The following is a 25,448-nucleotide window of genomic DNA, read 5'->3' on the forward strand; positions in this document are numbered from 1 at the left end:
CTTTTGCCTCGGTAAGAGCTCAGGAAAGGCTGCCCCAAAGTACTTTGAACTGAAGGAGATTGGGAGGTACCCCAGGAGCAAGGTCACTCTGATCTTCCCTGACCTTTCTTTGTGAGCGCTGGTCATAAAGAAATTATCTGGCTTATCTTGCCTGAAATTAGGTCACAAGATCCTCATTCTAGAGGGGTCCTTTCCTGTTCCCAGGGGTGAAGAAATTCTACACAAAGGAGTCAAGGAGACTCTGAACACAGAGGCTTTGCTAAGTTTCCCTGCTCAGTCTGTTACCATTGGATCATACCCTTTTGTCCGATCACATTTCAAAATGGCTGTTTGTTCTTCACCAAAACTAAGCAGAAAAATACACAGTTTTCTATATAGGAAAAGGGGCTGAAAAACAAATAAAAACGAAAAAATAAAATAAAGCACATGCTTTTCTCTGGGTCTTTGCATCTTCATTTCTGAAGGCTCCTGTGTCAAGTAAAACTTTGATAAACAAATTTGTTATGCTTTTCTCTCATTAAACTGTCTTTCATTCTCGGAGTGTCAGCTGTGACCCTTATGATGGGTGAGGAAAGGTTTTTGTCACACCTTTCTGCCCCTATACCTCCAAATACTACATTACAAGAGAATGCTCTTCAATGTCAACTTTAATGCTTTTCAGCTATTATGATTCTGGTGATGTGGTATTTAATTAGGAGAAAGAAAATCTTTAATTAAACAACAAAAATAAGGTAATCCTGTTTAACCCTTAAAAACTCGTGAATCTTTTTTTTTTTTTTTTTTGAGAGGAATCTTGCTCTGTCACCCAGGCTTGAGTGCAGTGGCGCGATCTCGGCTCACTGCAAGCTCCGCCTCCTAGGTTCACGCCATTCTCCTGCCTCAGCCTCCCGAGTAGCTGGGACTACAGGTGCCCGCCACCATGCCCTGGCTAATTTTTTTGTATTTTTAGTAGAGACAGGGTTTCACCATGTTGGCCAGGCAGGTCTTGAACTCCTGACCTCAAGTGATCCGCCCGGCTTAGCCTCCCAAAGTGCTAGGATTGCAGGTGTGAGCCACCGCGCCTGGCCAAACTCATGAATCTTTAAATGAATCATTAAATCTGCTGCTCTGCACTCCTCGGTGTCTATCAGAATCATACACACATGTGCACAGACAAGCATGCGCACACGCATGCACACGCACACACACATGCACACATGCATGCACACACACGGACACACAGGCATGCACACACACATATGCAGACACACAGGCAGACACGTGCACAGATGCACACACACACACTTGCATGAACACATGCGCAGAGCTTAGAATGGTCTATTATGCATGCAGGATACACATTCTGAACAAAGTAAATACACGTTAACCCAATATAAGTTAGCACCCAGAAATATACACTCTCTCGAATGAAAAATATCTTTAATAAAGGACCTTTAATTAAAAGTTCTTTAATCGTCTCAATCCAGAATCATGTGACCCAAATTTTTCTTGATTAGTCCATTCAGCTCCTGTAAGAATACAACTGTTGCACTCACTAAATATGTTGTTTAAGTAAATATAACTTAGGAATATACAGTATGTCTGATTTTCATATGCAAATCTTTTCCATAGATACAGATTAAGAAAAATAAAGTGTGACACTTTTCAGAAAACATTTTTAATATTGTCAGATTCATTGAGATCTGAGGGTAGGAGTGGTCAGAGAGAAACATCAATTAGTACTAGAAAGAGAAAGTAACTGAAGGTATAGTGTAAATTCTTTCAATGTGTACATGATCCCAGAATCTAAATAATGATTAGGTTTTAAAATACATAGTTGACTATATGAGATCCATTTTTATGGCAACATTTCTGGCCTGTAATTGATATTCTCTCCAAAAAATTTAGTCAAAGAATTAGACAAACTCCATCTGTGATTTGAAAATATTAAATTTTGAATAGAAACACAGAATTTTAAGGTCCAGTTTTAAATTTTGGTTGGCCTTACATCATTTTCCCAAACACAACCTTTTTGCTTTTTTTGAACTCCTGGGTGATCCTGAAATATGAATATTATTACATGCTCATTTGAAGTTCTGAATAAAATTAATGGAGAAGTGAATATTTATAAAAGTGTATTTAAAATATGCAAAATAATTATAATTTTTTCATAATATTTATAATTAAAATATTTGGATGCAATAATTTCAGCTGCAAGCATAGAATATTTTCCATATTACTGGAAGAGAGGCCTAAGGACTAGACCAGTTGTTTACCTTTTAAAATATATATATATATATATATATATATATATTTTAGGTTTCAAGAACAGGTGATATAATCCACACCCTGTATTAGGTATTCGTGACTCTAATACATTTTATATTTTGATACTGAGAAGAGCTTAATTCAATGTTTAAAACAGCAACAACGACAAGGGAAAACTTACACTTGCTTTGTGTGCTGCTCCTTGGTAGTGATTTATAGGAAATTTCACATTCCTGGGACACACTGATGTCATCTAGAGCAACGGTAGCATTTGATGACAAAACAGTAGCTTCCAAAATTAACTATAATTACAGAAAGATAAAACTGTTAAAAACACATCACAAAAGTAATGTCTTACAATCATATTTCTTTGTGTAGAGGAACCCTATTTACATCTGTCCCATTCTCCAATCTAATTTTAGAAAACTGTTCTGACCAGAACATCCTAATTTAAATTTATAAAACCATAACTGCTTTGACAGCGTCTTTCGTACCTTAATGCCAAAGGTAACCTTGTTTCAATTAAAGTGGTAACATTCATCACGAGTGAAGGGCTCTCTTCTCATTGGAGCCATTAAGAGTCATATGCATTTATAATGAGCTCTTTGGGGTAATCAACTGTGTGACTTACAACTCAATTTAATTGAGATATGAATTGATTTGTAATCAGTGTGCTGAAGGCAATGATTTATTTCCATATTAAAATATTTAAATATTATATACATTCATACAAACATAATATATATTATATACATACACAGAAACATACTCACTGTAGTAAAGCACACATCAATAACCACATACAGTGGTTGATAATATTCATATGCTGAAGCACTCAGAGACATCTATTTAATTTTAGTTTATTCTAAGGCTGAATAATGACTGATATAATTTGTTTTCTTTCTTGTTAATTACTCATATTATGTTGTTATTCCAAGGAGAAAAAAAGAGAGAGAGAGAGAGAAAGGAGGGAAAGGAAGAAGTAATTTATGCCAGGAATCTTATGAACCTGCATAGTGGACCACCAGTCCAGGACACAGACAGAAGGTACATTTCTATCCTATCAAGGAGGGTCTCCAATCTCAAGGATCATTAAATTTACTTATGCCAGGGCTCAGAACATGCTATCTCAAAATACAACACCTTGGAGTCAGAACATGCTGTCCCAAAATATAGCACCTTGGAGTCCCTCTCTGCCTTCCCCTCTCTTTCCTTTGTGAGAGCCAGCCATAAAGGAATTATCCGGCTTACTTCTCCTCAAAATAGGTCATAAGAACCTCATTTAACTGGTGTCCTACCCTATCTATACCTGGATGAAAGAAACACTACACAGAGAGGCCCATAAAGATCTTTGCTGAGTTCTCTCCAAGTTTTTACAATGAGATCATATTCTTTCTGTCCATTTGTATTTCTTCATGATTGTCCATTCATTGTTGAACTTAAGCATAAACATAGAGAGTTTTCCCTGGTCTTCAGGCCTTTGTTTTTGAAGGCCCCTATGTCACATAAAATGCTAATAAATTTGTTATTTTTTTTCTTTTTAACCTCTCTTTTGTTATAGGGGTTCCAGCCATATCCCTTGTGATGAGTGAGGAAACGGTATTACTTTTCCTCTCCTACACTTCGTATGATACATTCACTACCCTACATCATAAATGCTGTATAAGAAATAAGTATAAGATACTAGGAGACTCAAAGAAGACACTTCATTATTTCTGCCAATAATGAGAGTTTGGGAAAAGATTTGGTGGAGAAGTAATAGTAAGCCTCCATGATACCAAATTTTGTTGGGCAAAACATTTTACCTCGAGAAACTGAGGCAGCAATCGCAGCAAAAACACAGAGATGAGAAAGTGTATGGTGTGTTTAGAAAATGTTGATGGGTGTTAACGGAGTATAAGATTTTAAGAGAACAACAAATTAATCAGATAATAGATGGAGAGGAAAATTCCATGAGTTGGTACAGCTCAATTGGAGAGAAACTAGATAGCATTTGTTAAAAAGAAAAATTGCATAGACTATAAAAATTGAGTTAATTTCTTGGCATTTATCCTAGTGAGACACTCAAAGGTATACACATGAAGGCTTGTGCAGGAATGTTTATTTCAGTGCTGGTTTTGATGACAAATGACAGGAAAGAACTTACATGTGAATGAATCAATCAATAGTGAGAAATACTATACCAGTTAAAAATAATATCTATCGCCATGTGTCATTATGGAAAGAAATTCAACATGTGTTTTGGAGTAAAAAAATTAAGTTACAGAAAAATATTATAGTATAATATTACTTAGGCTGAAAACATACAATGGTTTAGATTTCCAAGTATATGTGGTACATTTATACATATTAAGTAAATAGAAAATGGACTGGACGTAAAAATAAACTGGTATCTAAAGATACTCAAGATAAAATCTATAGTGGGTGATGAGGGTGGTCAGCAGGGACTGTTGCTTTATTTGCAATTTTTGATATTTTAATGTGATGTACATAATACTTTTTTAAGATTCTGATTAGAGATGATTTCTGTAGAATCTTAAACTAAGAAATTTAGCCTTCATTCCAGAGGCAGAAAATAACATAGGTTTTGAAGAAGGATCTTGGTAAAATATACACAAGTATTGTACTTTAGAAATATATTGTGTTTAATACCATTAAGTGACTGTGATTTTTTTGGACAGCTTAACTTTTGAAAGAGTTTTTCTATATTCATTATTATAATACATCTTGCATTGATGTCAATTAAAATAGATGTTTAATTCTTCAGACTCATTAGACAAGCATTTGTTGACCATCATATTTGAAGGTCTGTGCTACTCAGAGAAAACTGGAGAAAAAAAAAAACGACAGTTTGAGGCACTTCTCTATGCTCCTAAAGAGGTACACGCTCACATTATTTGAATGGAATGGGTGGGCCCTGGGATGAGGTGAAGTAAAATCCTGAGGTAGTCTTTAAAATGTGGTTACATTATTTTACCTGAAGGGACCCACCAGGTTCCTTTAGATATTCATATTAAAATGGAAGGATAAATCCAACTTCAAAAGCCAAACAAAAGTAATATTAGGTCATCTATATTTTGCTTGCTTACTTCTACATAGTTAAATTCATAATTATACACTTAGAAATTGTAATTCTACCATTAATTAAAATCATACGAATTTTAAAATACAAGCAATTACTTCCTTCAAAAAATGTCTGTTACACCTGTAAATAATGACCATCTCATGGTTTCAAAATCACCTTGGCTGTTCCTATTTTTTATTGCTGGTTTTAACCAAACTGATATATACATATACATATACATATATATATGTATATATGTGTATATATGTATATGTATGTATGTGTATATATGTGTATATATGTATATACATAACCAAACTGATATATATACACATACATGTATATATGATATATATACATATATGTGTAAATATACATATATTATATGATATATATATCACATATATGTATATATCATATATTATGATATATACATATATATCCGTATATACGTGTATATATGTATATATGTGTATATATGTGTATATATGTATATATGTAACCAAACTGATATATATACATATATGTATATATGATATATATATCACATATATGTGTATATATCATATATTATATGATATATACGTATATACACGTATATATACATATATACGTGTATATATGTATATATACACACATACACACATATATGTGTGTATATATATACACACATAGACATATATATGTGTGTGTATTTATATACACACATAGACACATATATATGTGTGTGTATATATATGTGTGTGTGTATATATATACATATATATGTATATATACATATACATGTATATGTATATATACATATACATGTATATGTATATATACATATACATGTATATGTATATATACATATACATGTATATGTATATATACATATACATGTATATGTATATATACATATACATATATATGTATATATACATATACATATATATGTATATATACATATACATATATATGTATATATACATATACATATATATGTATATATACATATACATATATATGTATATATACATATACATATATATGTATATATACATATACGTATATGTATGTATACATATACATATATGTATGTATACGTATATATGTATACATATACATATATACGTATATATGTATACATATACATATATACATATATGTATACATATACATATATACGTATATATGTATATATATACATATATACGTATATATGTATATATATACATATATACGTATATATGTATATATATACATATATATACAAATATAAAATGTTGTGACCAATTCCCTTTCGGAACTACAGTCAGCATCAATTAGTAATCAGTAAGTGAGAAAGAGGTCACTCAGAAGAGCTGTTTCAACCACAGATGGAGGAAGAGTGAAAACCTCATTTGATAAGATTCTCAAGGTAATTGAATAATTTACATTTTAAATTGAATTAGATGACTCACTCTTCTAAAACTATTTTTTGGGATCTTGTTGATTTTTGTTTTATTCAATTATATTATTCCTTCTATGAACAAAATAATTTCTTGCTTTTAGGAACCACAAAAATTCATAAATGTTCATAATCAAGTGATTACTTTTTACAAGTGCAAAACTCAGGTGCTTTTCCAGACAAATACGCAATTAACATAGAAATATTGTTTTCAAAAAAAATAACAGGAGCAAAAAATGAATATGAATCCAAGAGAAAATAGAGATATAGTAAGAAGGAGTAGAGAGTAGTAGGAATATATTAATTTTTGAAGAATGATGATGGTATCAATAATAAGAGCAGCAGCCACCTTTTATTTAGCATTTACTATATGCCAGTCACATTCACTTGTTTTAATCCTGTGAAGATGATGCTATTTTCATCTTATTTTAAGGTGAAAGAAACAGAAGATTAGAGAATAGAAGTAATTGGTTGAATGTCACATGTCAAGTAAGAAAAATATGTAAGCTGAGCCATTAATGATTATACTATCCTGCATCTCTCTAATGAAATAAAGAGATAACTGGGCTTTAGTGGATGCTGCAGAATAGGGCTGTCTGGAGAAACAAGATTTCATGCAGCTCTAGATTAAGCAGACCAAGGACACAGCAACTTTACGGAGACTCGATCACCTTTTACTTTTGTGTTATGAATCTTACCCTTCACTGAATCGTCAAATAATGTCAGGAAATTGTTATTGATTTATATCATTGACTCCGATAAAGAGCGAACATGGTATCCATCATTGTGTGAAATTTCACAAAAGGTTCATTTCAAAATGAAATCTAAAATATGATACAATTACATTTTAATAGGAAGCTCGAAGAAAGTAGAGCAACTTGAAATCAATGGACTACTCAGAAAAAGTGCCACCTTGAGATACTAAAACAGCACAACAGTTGGGGGGAAAAGAAATATTAAAAGAATCTATTTGTGTGAAAAGCTGAACATAGCAAGTGAGCAGGCCAAGTTAAAACAGATTTGAAAAATACTATTAACTCTTTGACCTAAATTTTTCCAATAAACTCTCACAAGAAATAGAGGGAATATTGAAATGTCATTAATTTGCTGTTCTTACAGAGAAAACAGTAAACCTAATTCTTTGCCAGCAGGAAGAGCAAATGCCCTACCTAACTAGGGGTGCTTATTTGCTATGAAACCCAAAGCAATCTGTATTCTGTTATACTGTCTACAATTGACATCAAAAGAACCACACTGAATCAGAATTTCATGGCTAAAAGGGAACACAGAGGTCACGTGATTTGATGTCTTTCTTCTTTCCAATATTTGGACTGGATTACACTGTACTGTATAAATATGTTCAGAGCTTAGTCACGTAGAACTGAAAGCTAGACAATGACTAAGGTCACCCTTAAATGATTCAGGCTACTAATCTTAAATCCTAGCCTATATCCAAGAAGACAAACTTTAAATATTTGAATATTTAAAAAGCTAGATTAACTATTTGTAGGTAGAATATCTTTTTCATTTGTTGTTGATGAAAGAACAAAGTAGAACTGTACCTAGCTAGAATCCTCATGTATATTTTCATATCTTTAAAAATACACTCAGAGAAATCAGGTTAAAGCCAGCATAATATTAGCATCTTTTTTTTTCTGCAGAGGATAAGAAATGGGATGGAGAGAGATACAAGGAAGACAAAAGTTGCATCTTCATAAGCAAACAAACTTTAACATTATAAGCAAACAAAATGTTAACATTAGTTAATCCTGAGCTGTATTTAGGTATTTGTTTCTCTCTGTTTTAACTACTAGTTAGAAATATTTAATAGTAAATATATGCAATACTCATGGATTAAATATTACAATGTATGTATCTGTGCAAGTGTATCTATTTTTATATATTGTGTATGTATAAAATCCAGACTGATTCACAGCAGAACATCAAAGCAAGTCCACAGTTCCTTATCTAAAGTCTTTGGGGCCAGATGAGTTTTGAAATGTGAATAGCTCAGAGCTGAGAGTGGTAACATAACACCGAGAGTGTTTATTACATGACACCCTCTGGGAGATTGGGGGCAGCACTGTTTAATCAAACCTATCATGAAATCAGCTGCCTAAAGGCCTCACAGTGGTTCAGGGCAGCTTGGGTTTTGCCTCTAAACTCATTTTTAAAAAGCTTATTGCTTTCCAAACTTAATTTTCTAAATTGCTGATTGGATATTATAGGGCTGTCATGGGCTTCTTGAGAGTGAAATGTGAGGGGATGTTTTTTTCTTATTTTTCTTTTACTCATCTGTAGTTTCCAAAATAAATGTGTGCTGTAGCCAACTCATAGGCAGATTAAGTGGGGAGGCACAGAGGAAAAGTCTTAGCTTCTCTGGGGTGAATTCAATGTGACCGAGGCCTCGAAAGAACTCAGCATTGAGGCTGATTGGAGAGAAAAAGCAACACAAGGTGTTGAGCCACCAGCAGGGGGATGAAGGGAGAGGGAGGAGCAGGGCTGAGTTAGAAACCCTCACACATCCATTGCAGCCAAATCACAGAATCTAACCAAACCACTGCCCATCTACAAACTAGTTAATATGCCCCCAGATAATAAGGGATAGTCTCCATTTGCACTGCAAAGCAAAACCATTACTATATCCAAAAAGGAGAACATTAAAGAGAAAACAAAAATTGCATTCACTGAAACTCTTCAGTAATGCTGATGGGTCCATGAGAGCTTCCAGCTGTAGACAGAAATGGCATGTGTTTCAACTCATATTTCTAAATTACTTACTGCTAGAAAGGACATTCTATTTTCTTCTCAATATGTCAATTAATAACAAACTCTGAACGATCTTCTTGGTGAGTTTCATTCTAACTAAAAGCAAACCGAATGAAAACAATTTTCTATAGAATATAGAATATAAATGCAGGAGGCAAAAGATCAAATTGTTCTGATTTCATTGCCCTGCTACTTGCAATGGAGATTGACACCAAAATGATTCCATGACCAGCCTTTGTGTCAAATGCTTCCCAATTAAGAGCTGCTAGTATTCATGATGTCTTTGTCCATTAAATATGAGAATAGAATAAATTGATCTTTGAGAAGGGACGTTGGGGACCTTCACTGAGTAAAGAAACCTTTAATGATCAAGCCTAGAGTTCTGATCAAGCGGGAATTCCCTTTATAAAACAGAGAACACTAAGATTTATTGAGTGTCTACTATTTCCAGACAATATCCAAGGAATAACTACAGCAATAAAAACAGCTGAATTCTGTGTTTGTGCCAGATTTGCTTCCATGTGCTTTACAAGTATACACCATATAATCCTCACAATAACTGTATAAAGTAGAGAACAGTAATTGATTACAGTTGATGCTTATGCCCTAGTCTTCCTGCTTTCATGGGGAGGTGGTTCACTGTAGTAACATTGCTGTTACTTATCCCTCACTCCGTGGGAGGAGGAAGATTTACCCGACTGTGAAGTTAGAAGAGTAACCTGGGGGAGCTCGATTCATCCTCTTCTCCCATTCAACACCCACTATTGGGAGCCAGCCTGTCCTCAGGAGGCATGCACACTGATATTATCTCTGGCTAAAGGTAAGAGACTTCGCCTAGAGTATGAGCTCTATATTTCTCCAGCACAGTCAATTGTCCTCTGGGTAATTCTATTTATTCTAAGATCAAGCATTATTTTAAATAAGTGACTCTACATTCTAAAGCCATCTGCTCCAAAATATGTATTCTCTACCTGTTTAACCTCTATATTTATCTCAATTTGTTCAGAAATGAGGATGAGATGACCTTAAATCCCCAACTATTATCCTCACACCCTACTAATGAAAGAGGCATAGAGGGCTTCGGTAACTTCCCTATAATCATACACTTTTTTGTTTTTGTTTTTTTAAGATGGAGTCTCACTCTGTTGCCCAGGCTGCAGTGCAGTGGCGCCATGTCGGCTCACTGCAACTTCCACCTCCCAGGTTCAAGTGCTTCTCCTGCTTCAGCCTCCAGAGTAGCTGGGACTACAAGCACGTGCCACCATGCCCGGCTAATTTTTTGTATTTTTTGTAGAGGTGGGGTTTCACCGTGTTACTCAGGATGGTCTCGATCTCCTGATCTCGTGATCCACCCGCCTCAGCCTCCCAAAGCGATGGGATTACAGGCATGAGCCACCACCCCCAACCCTTTAACTTGAACCCAAGTTTCCAGAGCCCATGTTCATGGCTGCCATTTTAGCTATATTATCTTTAATATTCAGACTCCCCTGGAATATTGCTTTTATCATCACTGGTTTTCACACATTAGGAAATTTGATGCACAAAGACAATATTTACACAGTCACTTAGCAACCAATGAGCAGAGCAGAGACTAAAACTCAGACCACTGACTCCAAAACAGTGTGCTTTCCACCATATTCCACTCCATCCAATCTAGTTTCCAAAATAGCTCTTTTCAAATGTCATCCAGAAGACTTATACACAGGAAGGTAGAAATTAGAACACCCATTTGACAAGATACAATTGCCTTCTTTTATTATTATATTTTATTAATACATAGTAGTTGTACATATTTATGGGGTAAATGTGATATTTTGATACATGCATATAATGTGTCTCTATCAAATAAAGGTAATTGGGATACCATCTCCTCACACACTTCTCATTTCTTTGTGTTGGGAACGCTCCAAATCTTATCCCCTAAATATTTTGAAATACACAATAACTTGTTATAATTGCCCTACTGTGCTATCAAACACTACAGCTTATTTCTTCTATCTAACTAACTACATTTTTTAACCATTAACAAATCTCCCTTCCTAACCTCCTCCTCCCCACCTTTCTCAGCCTCTAGTAACCACCATTCTCCTCTCTACCTCCATGAGATCAACTTTTTAGTTCCCACACATGAGTGAGAACCTGCCATATTTGTCCTTCTGTGCCTGGCTTATTTCACTTTGTATAATGTCCTCCAGTTCCCAAAGGTGGATAACATTCTCAATGTTACCAGGCAGCAGAAAGTGAGGCAATAGGATTAAAATATTACAGCCCACGTCAGACTTTTTTTCACTAGATCATATAATCCAATGTCTTCACTTAGAAATGATTTTAAGTTACTCTTCTCTCTGCCATCTTATTCATTTCTTATCTCCATTTTTGCTACTATTCTACACATGTCTTGAGTGCATAGTCAAAACAACCTCTCTACTCATCACAGATCATGTGTTTTATCTCTGAATGTGTTTGCTTCATTAATATTGAATAAATTCATGAGCTGCATGTGTTATTTTGTTATCTGAAAGGATTAGCATTAAATAAGTGTCTTCTGTTGCATTGTATTAATTTCATATGTGCTCACCTGAAAAGGTATGAGCTATGTGTGTTATATTGTTATCTGAAAGGATTAGCATTAAATAAGTGTCTTCTGTTGAGTTGTATTAATTTCGTATGTGCTTACCTGAAAAGGTAGAGTAGATTCTCCCGCTTCTGCAATGAGATCAATTTTTGCGTGGCTCCACTGAGATTCGGAGAATCTGATTATTTTGCCTTGCTTTTGCAAGTTTCCATCTAGAGACGTTCTTGTAAAAACTGAGAGATTTGAATGTTGAGACAAATGATACCAAAACTGCACCTGTTGAAAACATGTTTTCAATGATATAAATATTCCATTGACCTGTCTCTGGTAGTTTTTCCTATAATTTGAAATATTCCTGACCTCAGGTGATCTGCCTGCCTCGGCCTCCCAAAGTGCTGGGATTACAGGCATGAAACACCATCTCTACTAATAATACAAAAAAATTAGCCGGGTGTGGTATTGCATGCGTGTAATCCCAGCTATTCGGAAGGCTGAGGTAGAAGAATCGCTTGAACCCAGAAGGCGGGGAGGTTGCAGTGAGCTGAGATCACGCCATTGCACTCCAGCCTGGGCAACAAGAGCGAGACGCCATCTCAAAAAACAAAACAAAACAAAACAACAACAACAACAAACAACAACAACAACAAAACAACAACAACAAAATATATATATATATATATTCCAAACAACTTCTGTGTTAAATATAATCTTCTCAATTCTCCTTTCCCCCAGATGTGTAACCCAGTCATGGGCAGTACCACTGTTTCCATGGAAGTTTCCAGAATCCTTCTCTCTGGCTTCTTACAAATATGAGAGGTACACGTTGAGACTCAACGTTACAAAATCAAGTATTACTATACAAACTTGATGTTTCAAACAAGAAAAACTTTCCTTAAAAATTATTTTCTTAGGTTAATTTTAAAAACTGTAATTAATACTTTATATCAATTTAGTCTCTGTGGTAGCATTAACAAATAATGGGGAAGCTCACAGGATACTGTTCATCAATAATTGAGCCAAGTAAGACAACATTCTTTGAGGGTAGGGAGGCTTAATCATTTCACTTCCTATTCACCATCAATAATGACACCATCTAAAGGTTTGATGGCTTAACTACATAGTGAAGAGAATAGAGAGGATTATGCCAGGTGCTGATAGCAGTAGCCCTAACATGAAATTGCGTACTGTTATTGATTCAACCAAAATTTACTGACCACTTTCTAAGTACCTGGAGCTGTGTGAGGCAAAAATTAATTCCCTCAATGTTGTCTGGATGATTCATTCTGTAAAATATGCCCACAAAACCTCCATTAAAACAAGTTCAGGTACGCTGCAGTCAAATTTTTTTGCTTCTTCTCATTATCATATAACAGGTCCTAAGGCTGTATGTTTTAAAGAAAAACCCAACATTTAAAGATGAGGTCCCACAAAAGTGGAATACTTCTCTTTAGATTCAGTGACATTTTTTCAGGTTCATTATATTTTAAATTCTTTTTTAAAAATGTTTTCCCATTCATCATTGTGCTTTTATACTGATACATGGACAGATACTAGTGTATGTATAGGCAAGCCATGTATTTCACTGTTGGGACCCAATTCCAGTGATGAATGTTGACCAAAAAAATGTTTTAAATGCTTTTTTAAAAAAATTGTTCATTTTAAAACACCAAGCATCTATTTGGTACACATTTTTATCAATGTCTACTTAATTGTGACCACCTGATTTAAAAATTCTGATTGTTTATTTCATTTCAGATTTTATTACTGTGCTTACCTTAATTCACACCTTGACAGGTGAGTTAGAAACAAAAATAATGGAAAGGTTTAATTAAATTCCATGGAAAGAGAGGATTCATGTTTCTCAACTGCGATTACATTTTAGATCCCTGCTGTAAGTTTCACTATGTCCCAAGCTTGTAAATATGCAAAACAGAGCTTTAAACCTAGTTGTACAAGAGATGTGCATGTCCCATCAGAATTTTGAGCTGTCAAACTGTCACTCAGTACATCACCAGTGTGAAGTTATTTTAATAGTGTATTAAGTATAAATGCCAACGGGATCCATAGTCAATGGGATAAGAGCTCAGAACTTATATTTAATTTACTTTTTTTATAGAATTTGCATTATGCAGACTTAAATTCTTAAGTTATTAAATACCAAGGAATGTTCCATTATATTTTGAATTTTTGAGGGTGAAATCACTGAACAAAATTTATTGATACAGCCCACAAATTTTTTTAATTCATTGTTTTTCCTTTTTACTTTTATTTTAGGTTCGGGGTACATGTGAAGATTTGTTACATAGGCAAACACGTGTCACGGGGACTTGTACAGATTATTTCGTCACCCAGGTACTAAGCATTGTACCCAATAGTTATCCTTTCTGCTCCTCTCCCTCCTCCACCCTCCCCCCTAAAGTAGACCCCCGTGTCTGTTGTTTCCTTCTTTGTGTTCATTGTTTTTATTATTTAGCTCCCAACTTGTAAGTGAGAACATTCGGTATTTGGTTTCCTTTTCCTGTGTTAGTTTGCTAAGGATAATGGCCTCCAGCTCCATCCATGTTCCCACAAAAGACATGATCTTGTTCTTTTTTTATGGCTGCATATTCCGCAGTACATATGTACCACTCTTTCTTTATCCAATCTGTCATTGATGGGCATCTAGGTTGATTCCATATCCTTGCTATTGTAAATAGCGCTGCAATGACCATTCACATACATGTGAATGTATCTTTATGATAGAATGATGTCTTTTTTTTTTTTTTTTTTTTTTTTTTTTTTTAGACAGGGTTTCACTCCAGTTGTTCAGGCTGGAGTGCAGTGGCATGATCACGGCTCACTGCAGCCTCAAACTCCTGAGCTCAGGTAATTCTCCCACCTCAGCCTTCTCAGTAATTGGGACTACAGGCTTGCACCACCACACCCAGCTAATTTTTTAAAAAATTTTTAGTAGAGATGAGGGTTTCACCATGTTACCCAGACTGGTCTTAAACTCCTGGACTCAAGCACTCCACCCACCTCAGCTGCCCAAAGTACTGGGATTACAGGCGTGAGCCACTGCACCTGACCTACAGTAGAAAAATTTCTAGTACTGTAGGTATATGTACCCAGTAATGGGATTGCTGGGTGGAATAGTAGCTCTGCTTTTAGCTCTTTGCGGCGTTGCCATACTGCTTTCTGCAATGGTTGAACTAATCTACACTCCTATCAACAGTGTATAAGCATACTTTTTTCTCCACAACCTTGCCGGCATGTTATTTTTTGACATTTTAATAATGGCCATTCTGACTGGTGTGAGATGATATCTCATTGTGGTTTTGATTTGAATTTCTCTAATGATCAATTTTAAGTTATTGATACAAGCTGTGACTTCACATAAGTAGTACTCAAGTATGGAAACTCTGTGCCTCTCAACCTGGTACATGCCAGTAGCAGAACACTAAACCTTAAACTCCAAATCATGAAACGTGTCATAAATTCCTCACAGAACTTATTATAGTAATTTGTATTTTCTAAGTATTCAGTTAATTGCATTAAAAAAAGAAGAAAGAAATGAGAAGACTGTCAGTAAATGCTTATAAACATTCAGAAATATATATAGAGAAAGTAACAGAGAGAGAGAGAGAGGAAAGAGAGAAAGAAAGATCATCTATTCTATGTCAAAAAAAATGTATAAGGCATTACAGATCCTTAGGGACCTTTGAGTCTTTTGGAGGAAGAGTGGCAAAAGAAAATGAACATTTAATTATAATGAGCATAACTACAAAATTGTGAAAATAGTGTGGCTGTTAAATTTAAATTAATTAAAATTAAACAAAGTGAAAAATTCATTTTCTCAGTTATGGTTTTGTTTTTGTTGTTGTTGTTGTTGTTCTTGAGACAGAGTTTCACTCTGTTGCCCAGGCTGGAGTGCAGTGGTGTGATCACGGCTCACTGCAGCCTCCACTTCCTGGGTTCAAGTGATTCTCCTGCCTCAGCCTCCAGAGTAGCCGGGACTACAGGCACGTGCTACCACACCCAGCTAATTTTTGTATTTTTAGTAGCGATGGGGTTTTACCATGTTGGCCAGGATGATCTCGATCTCCTGACCTTGTGATCCGCCTGCCTCAGCCTCCCAAAGTGCTGGGATTACAGGCCAGAGCCACTGCGCCCGGCCTCTCAGTTGTTTTAAATGCTCAATAGCTCTATGTAGCTAGTAGCTACTATACTTAACATAGGGAACATTGTCCATCATCCCAGAATGTTGCATGAAACAGGTCTGCAAAGCATGTAAGTGAAAATTACACCAAACATTCAAATTTTATTTACTACTTGATCATTTTTAAAGGAAATTTTCTTGATGCATGCCTGCTTCATTCAAAACAAGTCAAGTAAAATGTTAATAAAAAGGGCTTGTTTTTATTTTTATTGGGTCTCCACTAAGGCAGATTTTATATATAGTATGACTATTCAAGACTTTGAATCACTGCATTCAAGAGAATTTCATGTGGTTAAAAAAGTTTCCAACAAACAGTTCTTTCTGAATATTGAAGATAAAAATGGAAGCTCCAATTATTTCATTTTTAATTGTATCCTTATGATTTTAAATTATTTCTATTTTTAAAAAATATATATGTATACATTAAATTATATATTTTACTACCAAAGGAAAGAACATCTGGTGATTTACACCAGTTACTGCATATGGATGAGTACCTAAGCTGGAGAGGGGGTGATAGTCTTAGTTCCATTGGCTCTCGTGTCTGTACAGTGCCTCTGGGACCTTGGGCTCTCTGATACTTCAGTCTGGGACACCCAAGATCATGATTCAGAGGTTCAAAATGAATTCTTCCTTATTTTTCTGTTTTCTTTCTTTCTTTTTTTTAATTTTGATCATCTCCTGTTGAAACCCTCCTCTTCAAATTTTCTGCCAATTTTCTCAACTTCCCTATGGACTTTGTTCTAATTCCTTCTCAATCTCAGAGCTCCTTGGTCAGATCTTCATGGCCATTCTCGATTTTACTCCAAACCCTCAGCCACCTCTGCCTTCTCTGCTTCACATCAGACCCTTTATGCCTTCCTCAGTCTGCTTATTGCCACACTTGCTGCACCTTTATCAGATCTAGAATACAAAGATACAGAAGGACAAGAATAGCCAAAAAAGCAAAATAAATAAATGGGAGAAAAGAAAAAAAAACAAGCTAAGATATCTATAGCTCCTCAAAATTCAGCTGGGAATAAGTATATATTGAAAGAGGGGATCATTCACCACATACATAAACACACAGACACACACACACATCCCTCACCATTACCATAGTGATTTTTATGGCTCCTAGTCAGTTATGCTTTTTCCTGGGCATTCTTTTCCTGAACAAGCTTATGTTGAGGTTTAGAATCTTCAATACAACAGAATCTGTTTTTCCCGTTTAAATGATTAATCTTTATGTGCTTTGATATACAGATTGGAGAGAGCACCTGCTCGCCCTTTCCTCTGTAGACTGTTGCTTCCTCTAGAATCCATCAGCTATTCTAACATTGATCTTTGGATTAAACACAATGACCAGGGAATAGAGCACAACTGCACCATTGCAGGACATGATCCAAAATTACTTTTTTTCTAAATTCTTCTTTGACTCCAGTTCATTGTCCTACTTTGGGGACATTGTAAGACATGGCCTTTTAAAACTCTTTGAGAGAGATTTGTAGAGTGTTATTATTATACTGGACTCACCCTCTTGTAGTTTGCAGCATTTTACACTGAATTGCTGTCAGTATCCCCCACTAAACAACATTTTGTTAGAGCAAGCATGTGTTTAGGTTGTTGTCATTATATTCCCTGCATTGAGGACTGTGATCAACACACAGTAGATAAGCAATATATATGTGTTGAATCGTAGGTATAATGTTTACTTTGTAATATAGCAAGCACTCGGGAGAAGTCTCAGAAGAACTATTTTCAGTTTTGTTTATTTCTCTTTACTTCCTTGAATCTGAACCACATGTGGCCCTCTCTGCATTGGCAGACTCAAATGTGTAGGCTGGCCCTCATAAACTTTACTTTGGGATCCAACCTATCTCTGGTTTCAACTACCTTTGTCCTGACTTTCTCATTCATATTTGTAAAACAATCTATGAATTATTTTTAATTAAGGAATATTAATGTACTTGCAAAACAAGTTGGAGAATTAAAAACAAAAGAAAGATCAATAGATGAACATACAAACTAACTTTGAAAGCAAAAGCTTCATATTATCCATCTTTCTGTATTTAATTGTGAAGTCCTAAAAGTAAGAGATTATGTTACTTACACAGTAACTCAAATATGAAAACTCAGAAAATATTAGTACCCACATTAATCCCCTTCATACTTTACATTTCCTAGTTAATTGTAAACAGTAACAGCATTTCAACAGCAGTAAGATAGAGTAGCTTTGGGCTCCCTCGTGTTCTGTTTGTCCTATCTTGTATTTCAAAGAAAAATGCCAATTTTCCACTAGTGGCTGAAAGGACTTTTGAAGCATAAATTAAAGTCCGCATCTTGAACAATGATTAGCTGCAAGAACAATTGTCCATGCTGATGGCATGTGTTGGCCACATATAAAGTACAAGGTAATCCATGCAAAATGGCCCTAAAATCGTGCTGTTAGAAATGGCAACTCACGAGAAAGCTCAAGTTGCTTTAAATTCCTTTCAAAAAAAGAAAAAATTCTTAACTGTATTAGTCTGCTAGGATTATGTAGGAAAAAAAAAAAACATATAATTTCAGAAAATGAAGGCTTTAATCATATCAAAGTACCCCACACTGGTTATCTCACTGCTTGACTCTACTACCTTATAATGAAGAACATTGGTTCCATGAAAGCACTATTATTAATACGTTCCAATTCAGAGGATTGGCTAGATTTTCCAGTTACCCAAGAAGGTAAGAATTTGTTTTGTTTGCTTATTCTGTAACTTTTATGTAAGAAAATATCGACCGGGTGCGGTGGCTCACGCCTGTAATCCCAGCACTTTGGGAGGCCAAGGCAGGTGAATCACGAGGTCAGGAGATCGAGACCATCCTGGCTAACATGGTGAAACCCCAACTCTACTAAAAATACAAAAAATTAGCCAGGAGTGGTGGTGGGCACCTGTAGTCCCAGCTACTCAGGAGGCTGAGGCAGGAGCATGCAGTGAGCCCAGATTGCGCCACTGCACTCCAGCCTGGGCGACAGAGTGAGACTCTGTCTCAGGAAAAAAAAAAAAAAGAAGAAAGAAAGAAAAAGAAAATATCACATATTGCCACAAACTTATTTAAAAAATTCATATTATAGTCTTAGAAAGATCCTGAGAACCATAGCTATGTGTATCTCAGACTATCAATAACATTCTCCTACAGTCTACTCCTACTTCCTAAACTGGAAAGCATTACAAAGTAACTCAAATATCCTTCCTGCTAACTCAAAGACTCCTAAAATTCAAGCACATAGAGAAAGGCGTGAAAAACAAATATCTATTCTGGCAGTCTGCAGTGGCGCCTTGAAACAGTCTCAGTTTTTCAAAAACCAAGGCAAACCATTAAGTCAGTATCCATAGCCTTTAGAGATCGAAGCCTTGGTTTTGAGATAAACTACCAAGCACCCAAAATGTCCATGACAGCATTTTCACTGAGACCCCACCTAAATAACACCCCAACCCCAACTAAGTTACCAATTTAAGCAAAAATTAAGTGTCCTCAAGTGGAAACAATGATAAACTGAAACTCAATCCCAGTGACCACAAATCAATTGCTACCGGGAAGCATACAATGATGGGAAAGGTAGATTACATTTTAATATCATATACATGCATATGATTTCTCAGTGACTCTAGGTGAGTCATAGGAATTTCTAATACACTCTTAGTATCTTCAAATTTCTGTAAAGCAGGCAGAATTAAGACATCATATTCCTTTACATTCAATTTTTTCTATATATCTAACATTTGTGATCTCATCACTTTAATGTATGACCTTGAATTAAATCTAAGTTAGCTTGTACTTTCAAAGAAGAAGTGCTTCTGGAGTTTCCCCTCAAAAAAAAAAAAACACTGTATATTTATCTTTCTCTTTTTCTGTCTATCTTATAGGGTTTAATTAAAATAAAGAGATGGGAATGGGTAAAAGGCATTTGGATAAAATGGAAATGGAGACCAGGCATTTGCTTTAATTCTTATTCTCACAAAGAAATGGGAAGAAAAAAAAAACAAAAGAAAGGAAAAGAAAGTATCTTTAGGACTTTAAAAGAAAGTATCTATGGACACCACTATTAAGAACTCAGGGCACTCCCACTGAGACTTATACCAAACTGAAAGTATAATTAGGTTTATACCTCGGAATAGTATGTCATTTATCACCAGGAATGCCCAAGTAAACTGCTCTAACACTACACTTACAGGCAATGAATTTACTGTGTGGCACTATTGATCTCTTCATTATTTTCTGATAAGTAAAGACGAAAAAATTAGCTGAAATCCTAAGGGCCGAGAGGCATGTTGGAGCTCTCAAAAGGACTGAAAATAAGACAAGCTGAATACAGACCTCTGATTTAGGTGTTACTTTTATGGAAAGCAAAGGAATTATGTTTACTGAATTAACATTATATTTGGTACATATATACCAATGTTTGGTACAAACATTGTTTACCTACTATGTACCAAATATTTTGCCAGGTGCTTTATTTAATCACATTTTAATCCTTGACATTATTCCATATAATCGTGTATGCTTCCAATGTAAACGCTGACATTTAATCCATACAATCATGTATGTTTCTGGTGTAGACACTGAGTCTCAAAAGGAATATACAATTTGTCTGAGCCACAGTTAGAAAGTGGCAAAAGAGACTTGAACCAAATCTAACTAGTCCATCCTCTCTAATATGCTGCTGAAATAAAATGGATATTTCACTCCTTAGTTTGTGTTTGCCTGGCACCAGAGGACTCATTTAAAAAACTCAAATTTCAGTAAATATAATCATTTCCATTTGTCTTTCTTTCAACAAACACTTATTTAACTGATTTTACTTTTCTCAATGTACATTGTTGGCCAAAAATTTTGGCAACACGTATCCACAGCTTTAGATTATTGAAATGACTGTGTGAAAAGAATATAAAATAACAGAAAGCTTTAATAGCCCTCAAAAGAATGGTGCCAGTTATGTGTTACAAATGGTCTTCTAGAAGGACATAGCATTTTGTGTTGAAATAGTGCATGTAAATCTCTTAATTCATTATTAAAGTGCTAGTAAAACATGGCGGGCATTTACTAGCTGAGTAACCCAAGCTCAGCGATTTACAACCACAGAATGGCCAGTGGAAATTCAGAACAGTTGATTACCTGACACGGGGTAGAGGCAGTGAGCAATTTTGTAAGAACAGGACTTCCAAGCTTGGCCACCCCGGGGGAGCGCTGTGCCTCCAAATAAATAAACGATCCTGCAAAAACAAAGGGAAAGTCATACGGATGCAAGTTCTGTTACACACTTAGCTGTTCTTTGCTCCACAATCTTATCCTTGCACATGCTAAACTATCAATTAGATAAAGAAAAGTACATTTTTTACATATTTACTATTATGGTTTGTAGATAACAAATAGCATTTATACCGGTATAACATTAAATACCTAAAATAACATTTAATCAATTAAAACAAGCTGTTGAACCAAATCACCTAAACAAACATTTCTGTTGGCTTCATTTATGTCATAGAGTTTGACATCAAATTAAATGAAGCTTCTAAGCTGACAATTAGATATTCAACACGCCCTTATGAAATACCCACAAGAACTTTATTTTTTAGTTTCTTCACAAAGTACCGAAGGATATGAGCTTATGGAATGAATTTTAGTTTCTCCCGGGTCTTACGTGTTTGACATTGTTGTCTGTGCTAGAGGGGATCAAAGCTTAATTAAAGATCTAATCTGAACATTAATAAAATCACCACTTTTAGATTTTAACTACGACGGATGTGCTCATGGCAAATGTGCAGGGGATAACATCTCTCAGCAGCTTAAAAGATCACAGGTTCAGAGCTGCTGTCTGGGGTAGTTTCATTGAATATTGAAGACTTACAAGGAAGGCTATACCCAACAATGTCAAGGTCTGATACTGCCCTTTGATAATCACAGTGATAGGCAATTTGGAAAACCAACTATTTTCATTGGAAAATACCGTATTCAGAGAGTAGTTTTCCTAGATACAAGTCAATGCCGACTGCACACAAAGGAAAGGATTTAGAATTAGAATGTATTATTTTATAGACTCCATCACATGTTTAACCAAACAACCAAGGATGTGAGTCAGCAGTGTCATCTTTGAGTGGGAAAAATAGAACCCAGTTTATATTGTTTTTAAATCTCAAAACCTACTTGGAAAGATAAAGTTTACTGTCCCCAAATTCCAAATTACAGGTAATGGAAACAGTGCATGCGAGCAAGTTCATTAAATTCTCTATGCTTCACCTAAAAAGGAAAAGAATGGGAAAAGTTGATTTTGAAAAATTCTTCCACCTAAAAATGCTCAGGTTTAGGTAAAATTCAAATGAATATTTTTAAAAAGATGATCAAAATTCTAAAAACAAATGAACCGATATTCAAAGACCTTACTCCTCCAGTCATTCAACAGAATATACACAATTTCAAACAAGCTGGTTAATGAAGGTGAGAACATGTACACATTAAGACGCCAAAATCTAAATGAAGCAAAAGGCCTGAATAAATCGTTTAGACAACAAAAGTAACTGAAAAAGTAATGAAAAGAAAATCTAGAGAGAAATGTATGGTCCCACATCTGAGTTAAATTTAATTTTCTTTTCTTTTTTTTTTTTTTCCTGAGACAGGGTCTGGCTCTGTCACCTAGGCTAGAGTGCAGCAGCATGATTGTGGCTCACTGCTGCCTGGAACTCCTGGGTTCAAACAATCCTCCAGCTTCAGCCTCCCACTGGGTGTACAGGAGCACACTACCACATACATTTTAAATTTTTTTGTAGGGGCAGAGTCTCAAACTCCCGGCCTCAAGCAATCCTCCTGCCTTGGACCTTCAAAGTGCTGGGATTTCAGGCATGAGCCACTGCATCTGGCTCCCTATTTAATTTTTAAAAAACAAATATTTGCAACATTATTCGAGAAACCTCAGATCTTAGAAAAATATGGAGAGCTCCCTGATTCATATTAGGTTGCCAGAATATCTTTAATTTTTAATAAAATGGATGAAAATAGGACAAAATTTAAAACTCTAGAGAGCAATCTCACTTGTGAGCATAGGAACAAATATTCTAATTAAAATGATGTCGAATAAATTTGAAATTGTTATCCAAAAATAGTGTGTCTTGATTAATCTGAGCCTTCCAAGAATGTAGGTTTGGTTTAATTTAGGAGCTCGGTCTCCATATTCAGTTACAACAACAAATGAAAGTGTCAAGTCATCGAATCCTATCTAAATGTTGAAAAGACTATGAAAAACCAGTGAACAATTTCAAGTCACAAATCTTAATAAAATAAAAGGAAATAATTAAATAAAGACTAGTGAACAACCTCAAAATAAATAGCATTCTAAATGGCAAATGATAAAACAATATTAATTAAAATGGGAAATGACATTTCTATCACAACTATAAATTAGAGATAATATTAGGCAATATTTATAATCTTAGACTAATATTATCTTAAAGGTCTGGTGAGTGTAGAAGTCAAGGAAATAAAATATCTAGTAGACATTATAGAAAAAGAGAAGTAAATTTCCCATGTTTTACCAATAATATAATTGTAAAAATAGAAAGCCAAAGTATTCCATTTTTTATAATTATAGTATCATTTAGAAAATTTGGTAAGCTAAATGGAAACAGATATATTACACAATTACTTATCTTATCTTAGCAGTAAGTTTCCAGATACATAAACAGCAAGAAATGTCCAACTCCTGATAGCAAAATTAATTTTTTTAATGTAGGAAGAAATTTAACAGAAAAGGGACACGATTTATATGAAGAACATTATAAACTTTGTGAAAGACTGCAAACTCTCTGGTTAGATGAAAAGAGATAACATGTTTCTAGATGGAAAGATAATAGAATTAAAATATGAAGTTACTGACCATTGATTTGGAAGCTAAATGCTATCCTATGATAATTTTAACCAAATATTTATAAAGTTGTCAATATTGCGTCAAAATTAATATGTGCAGGTAAGGGGTATAGAGAGTCTAAACTCTGACCACAGGCCCAGGGACTTCTAGGAACATGTCCCTTGATTTATCTTCCTATCAGCCTGCTCTAAACAATGAGCCAAGTTAGAGAAATGTGGAATTTACCAGTTTTATTCCTGGTCATGGCAAGGAGTTTACTTCTGGTAATCAGAATTGTTTATTGTAAAACTCTTACACACCCACATACCCCAGAGTGGCTATGTGACCAGCACAATATAAAAATTAAAGGACAGAGTGAATAGTCTCCCTGGGTTAAAGTGTTCACATCTGGCTCGACCTCACCTTCTGCAAAACAGGTACCTTGTTAATGCACTGGCCTAGAAGTAACACCTTACATGTCTTAAGAACGTTAGAGGCCAGTCTCTATAACTTTCACAAATGCAAAAGTTATAAACAAGCATTACCATATTGAATAAAGAAATGAATAATAAATAAAATTACTCCAGTTAGGTTTGGTTCAGGAGTGCAAGAGGGGTTTAATATTTAAAAAATCAATTTACCTTATAGACAAAAAAGATAATCTGACAATCATATCATAATAGATGCTGAAAAATACTGAAAACTTTCAACATACATTCAATTTCTTAATTTTTTTAAAAAGCACACTCTTGAATAGAAGGGAACATTTTTATCTGATAAAGAATACAATTTTTCAGTAAGCATGGCACTTAAGGTTTAACTATTGACAGCTTTTCCTCTGAGAGAGAAATAAGACAAGTCTAGCAGCTACCACCAGTTCTATTCAACACATTCTAGAAATTCTGTCCAGTACATAAAACAACAAAAGGAAGATAGAACTGTTAATATTTAGAAAAAAGGAAATAAAATTGCCATTATTTGCAGACAAAATAATTGTGATCCTAGAAAATAAAATATATATGTATAAGTTCCTAGCTATGATAAATAAAATTAGCAAGGCCACTGGATACAAGGTCAATATTTTCTATAAAAATGCATTTCTATATGTCAGCAATAATCAAAATCAGAAGTTCTTTAAAAGTAACACAAAAACCTAGGAAAATACTAGCAAAAGATTTTCAAAATCTCTACCCCGAAAGCTGTAAAATATTACTTAGTAAAATTAAAGAACACAAATAAATTGAGACATTGGAAACATTTGAAAAAAATATTTTTCAGTGAAATGCAAATAAATATTACATATGA

At 34.8% G+C, this 25,448-nt stretch overlaps 1 protein-coding gene across 1 annotated transcript in view; it reads right to left on the bottom strand.

The window, feature by feature from the left end:
- Positions 1 to 473: 473 nt before the first annotated feature.
- Positions 474 to 25,448, bottom strand: part of LOC134728388 (MAM and LDL-receptor class A domain-containing protein 1-like) — a 31,342-nt gene continuing 6,367 nt past the window's right edge. The window contains exons 2-5 of the mRNA XM_063595888.1: positions 21,422 to 21,519; positions 12,187 to 12,360; positions 2,429 to 2,549; positions 474 to 613 (exon numbers count right to left, since the gene is read on the bottom strand). Coding sequence (XP_063451958.1) covers positions 474 to 613; positions 2,429 to 2,549; positions 12,187 to 12,360; positions 21,422 to 21,519 — 533 coding nt within the window. The remainder of the gene's footprint in view (positions 614 to 2,428; positions 2,550 to 12,186; positions 12,361 to 21,421; positions 21,520 to 25,448) is intronic.

Source organism: Pan paniscus, chromosome 14 (assembly GCF_029289425.2).
Source record: "Pan paniscus chromosome 14, NHGRI_mPanPan1-v2.0_pri, whole genome shotgun sequence".
NCBI classification, from domain to species: domain Eukaryota; kingdom Metazoa; phylum Chordata; class Mammalia; order Primates; family Hominidae; genus Pan; species Pan paniscus.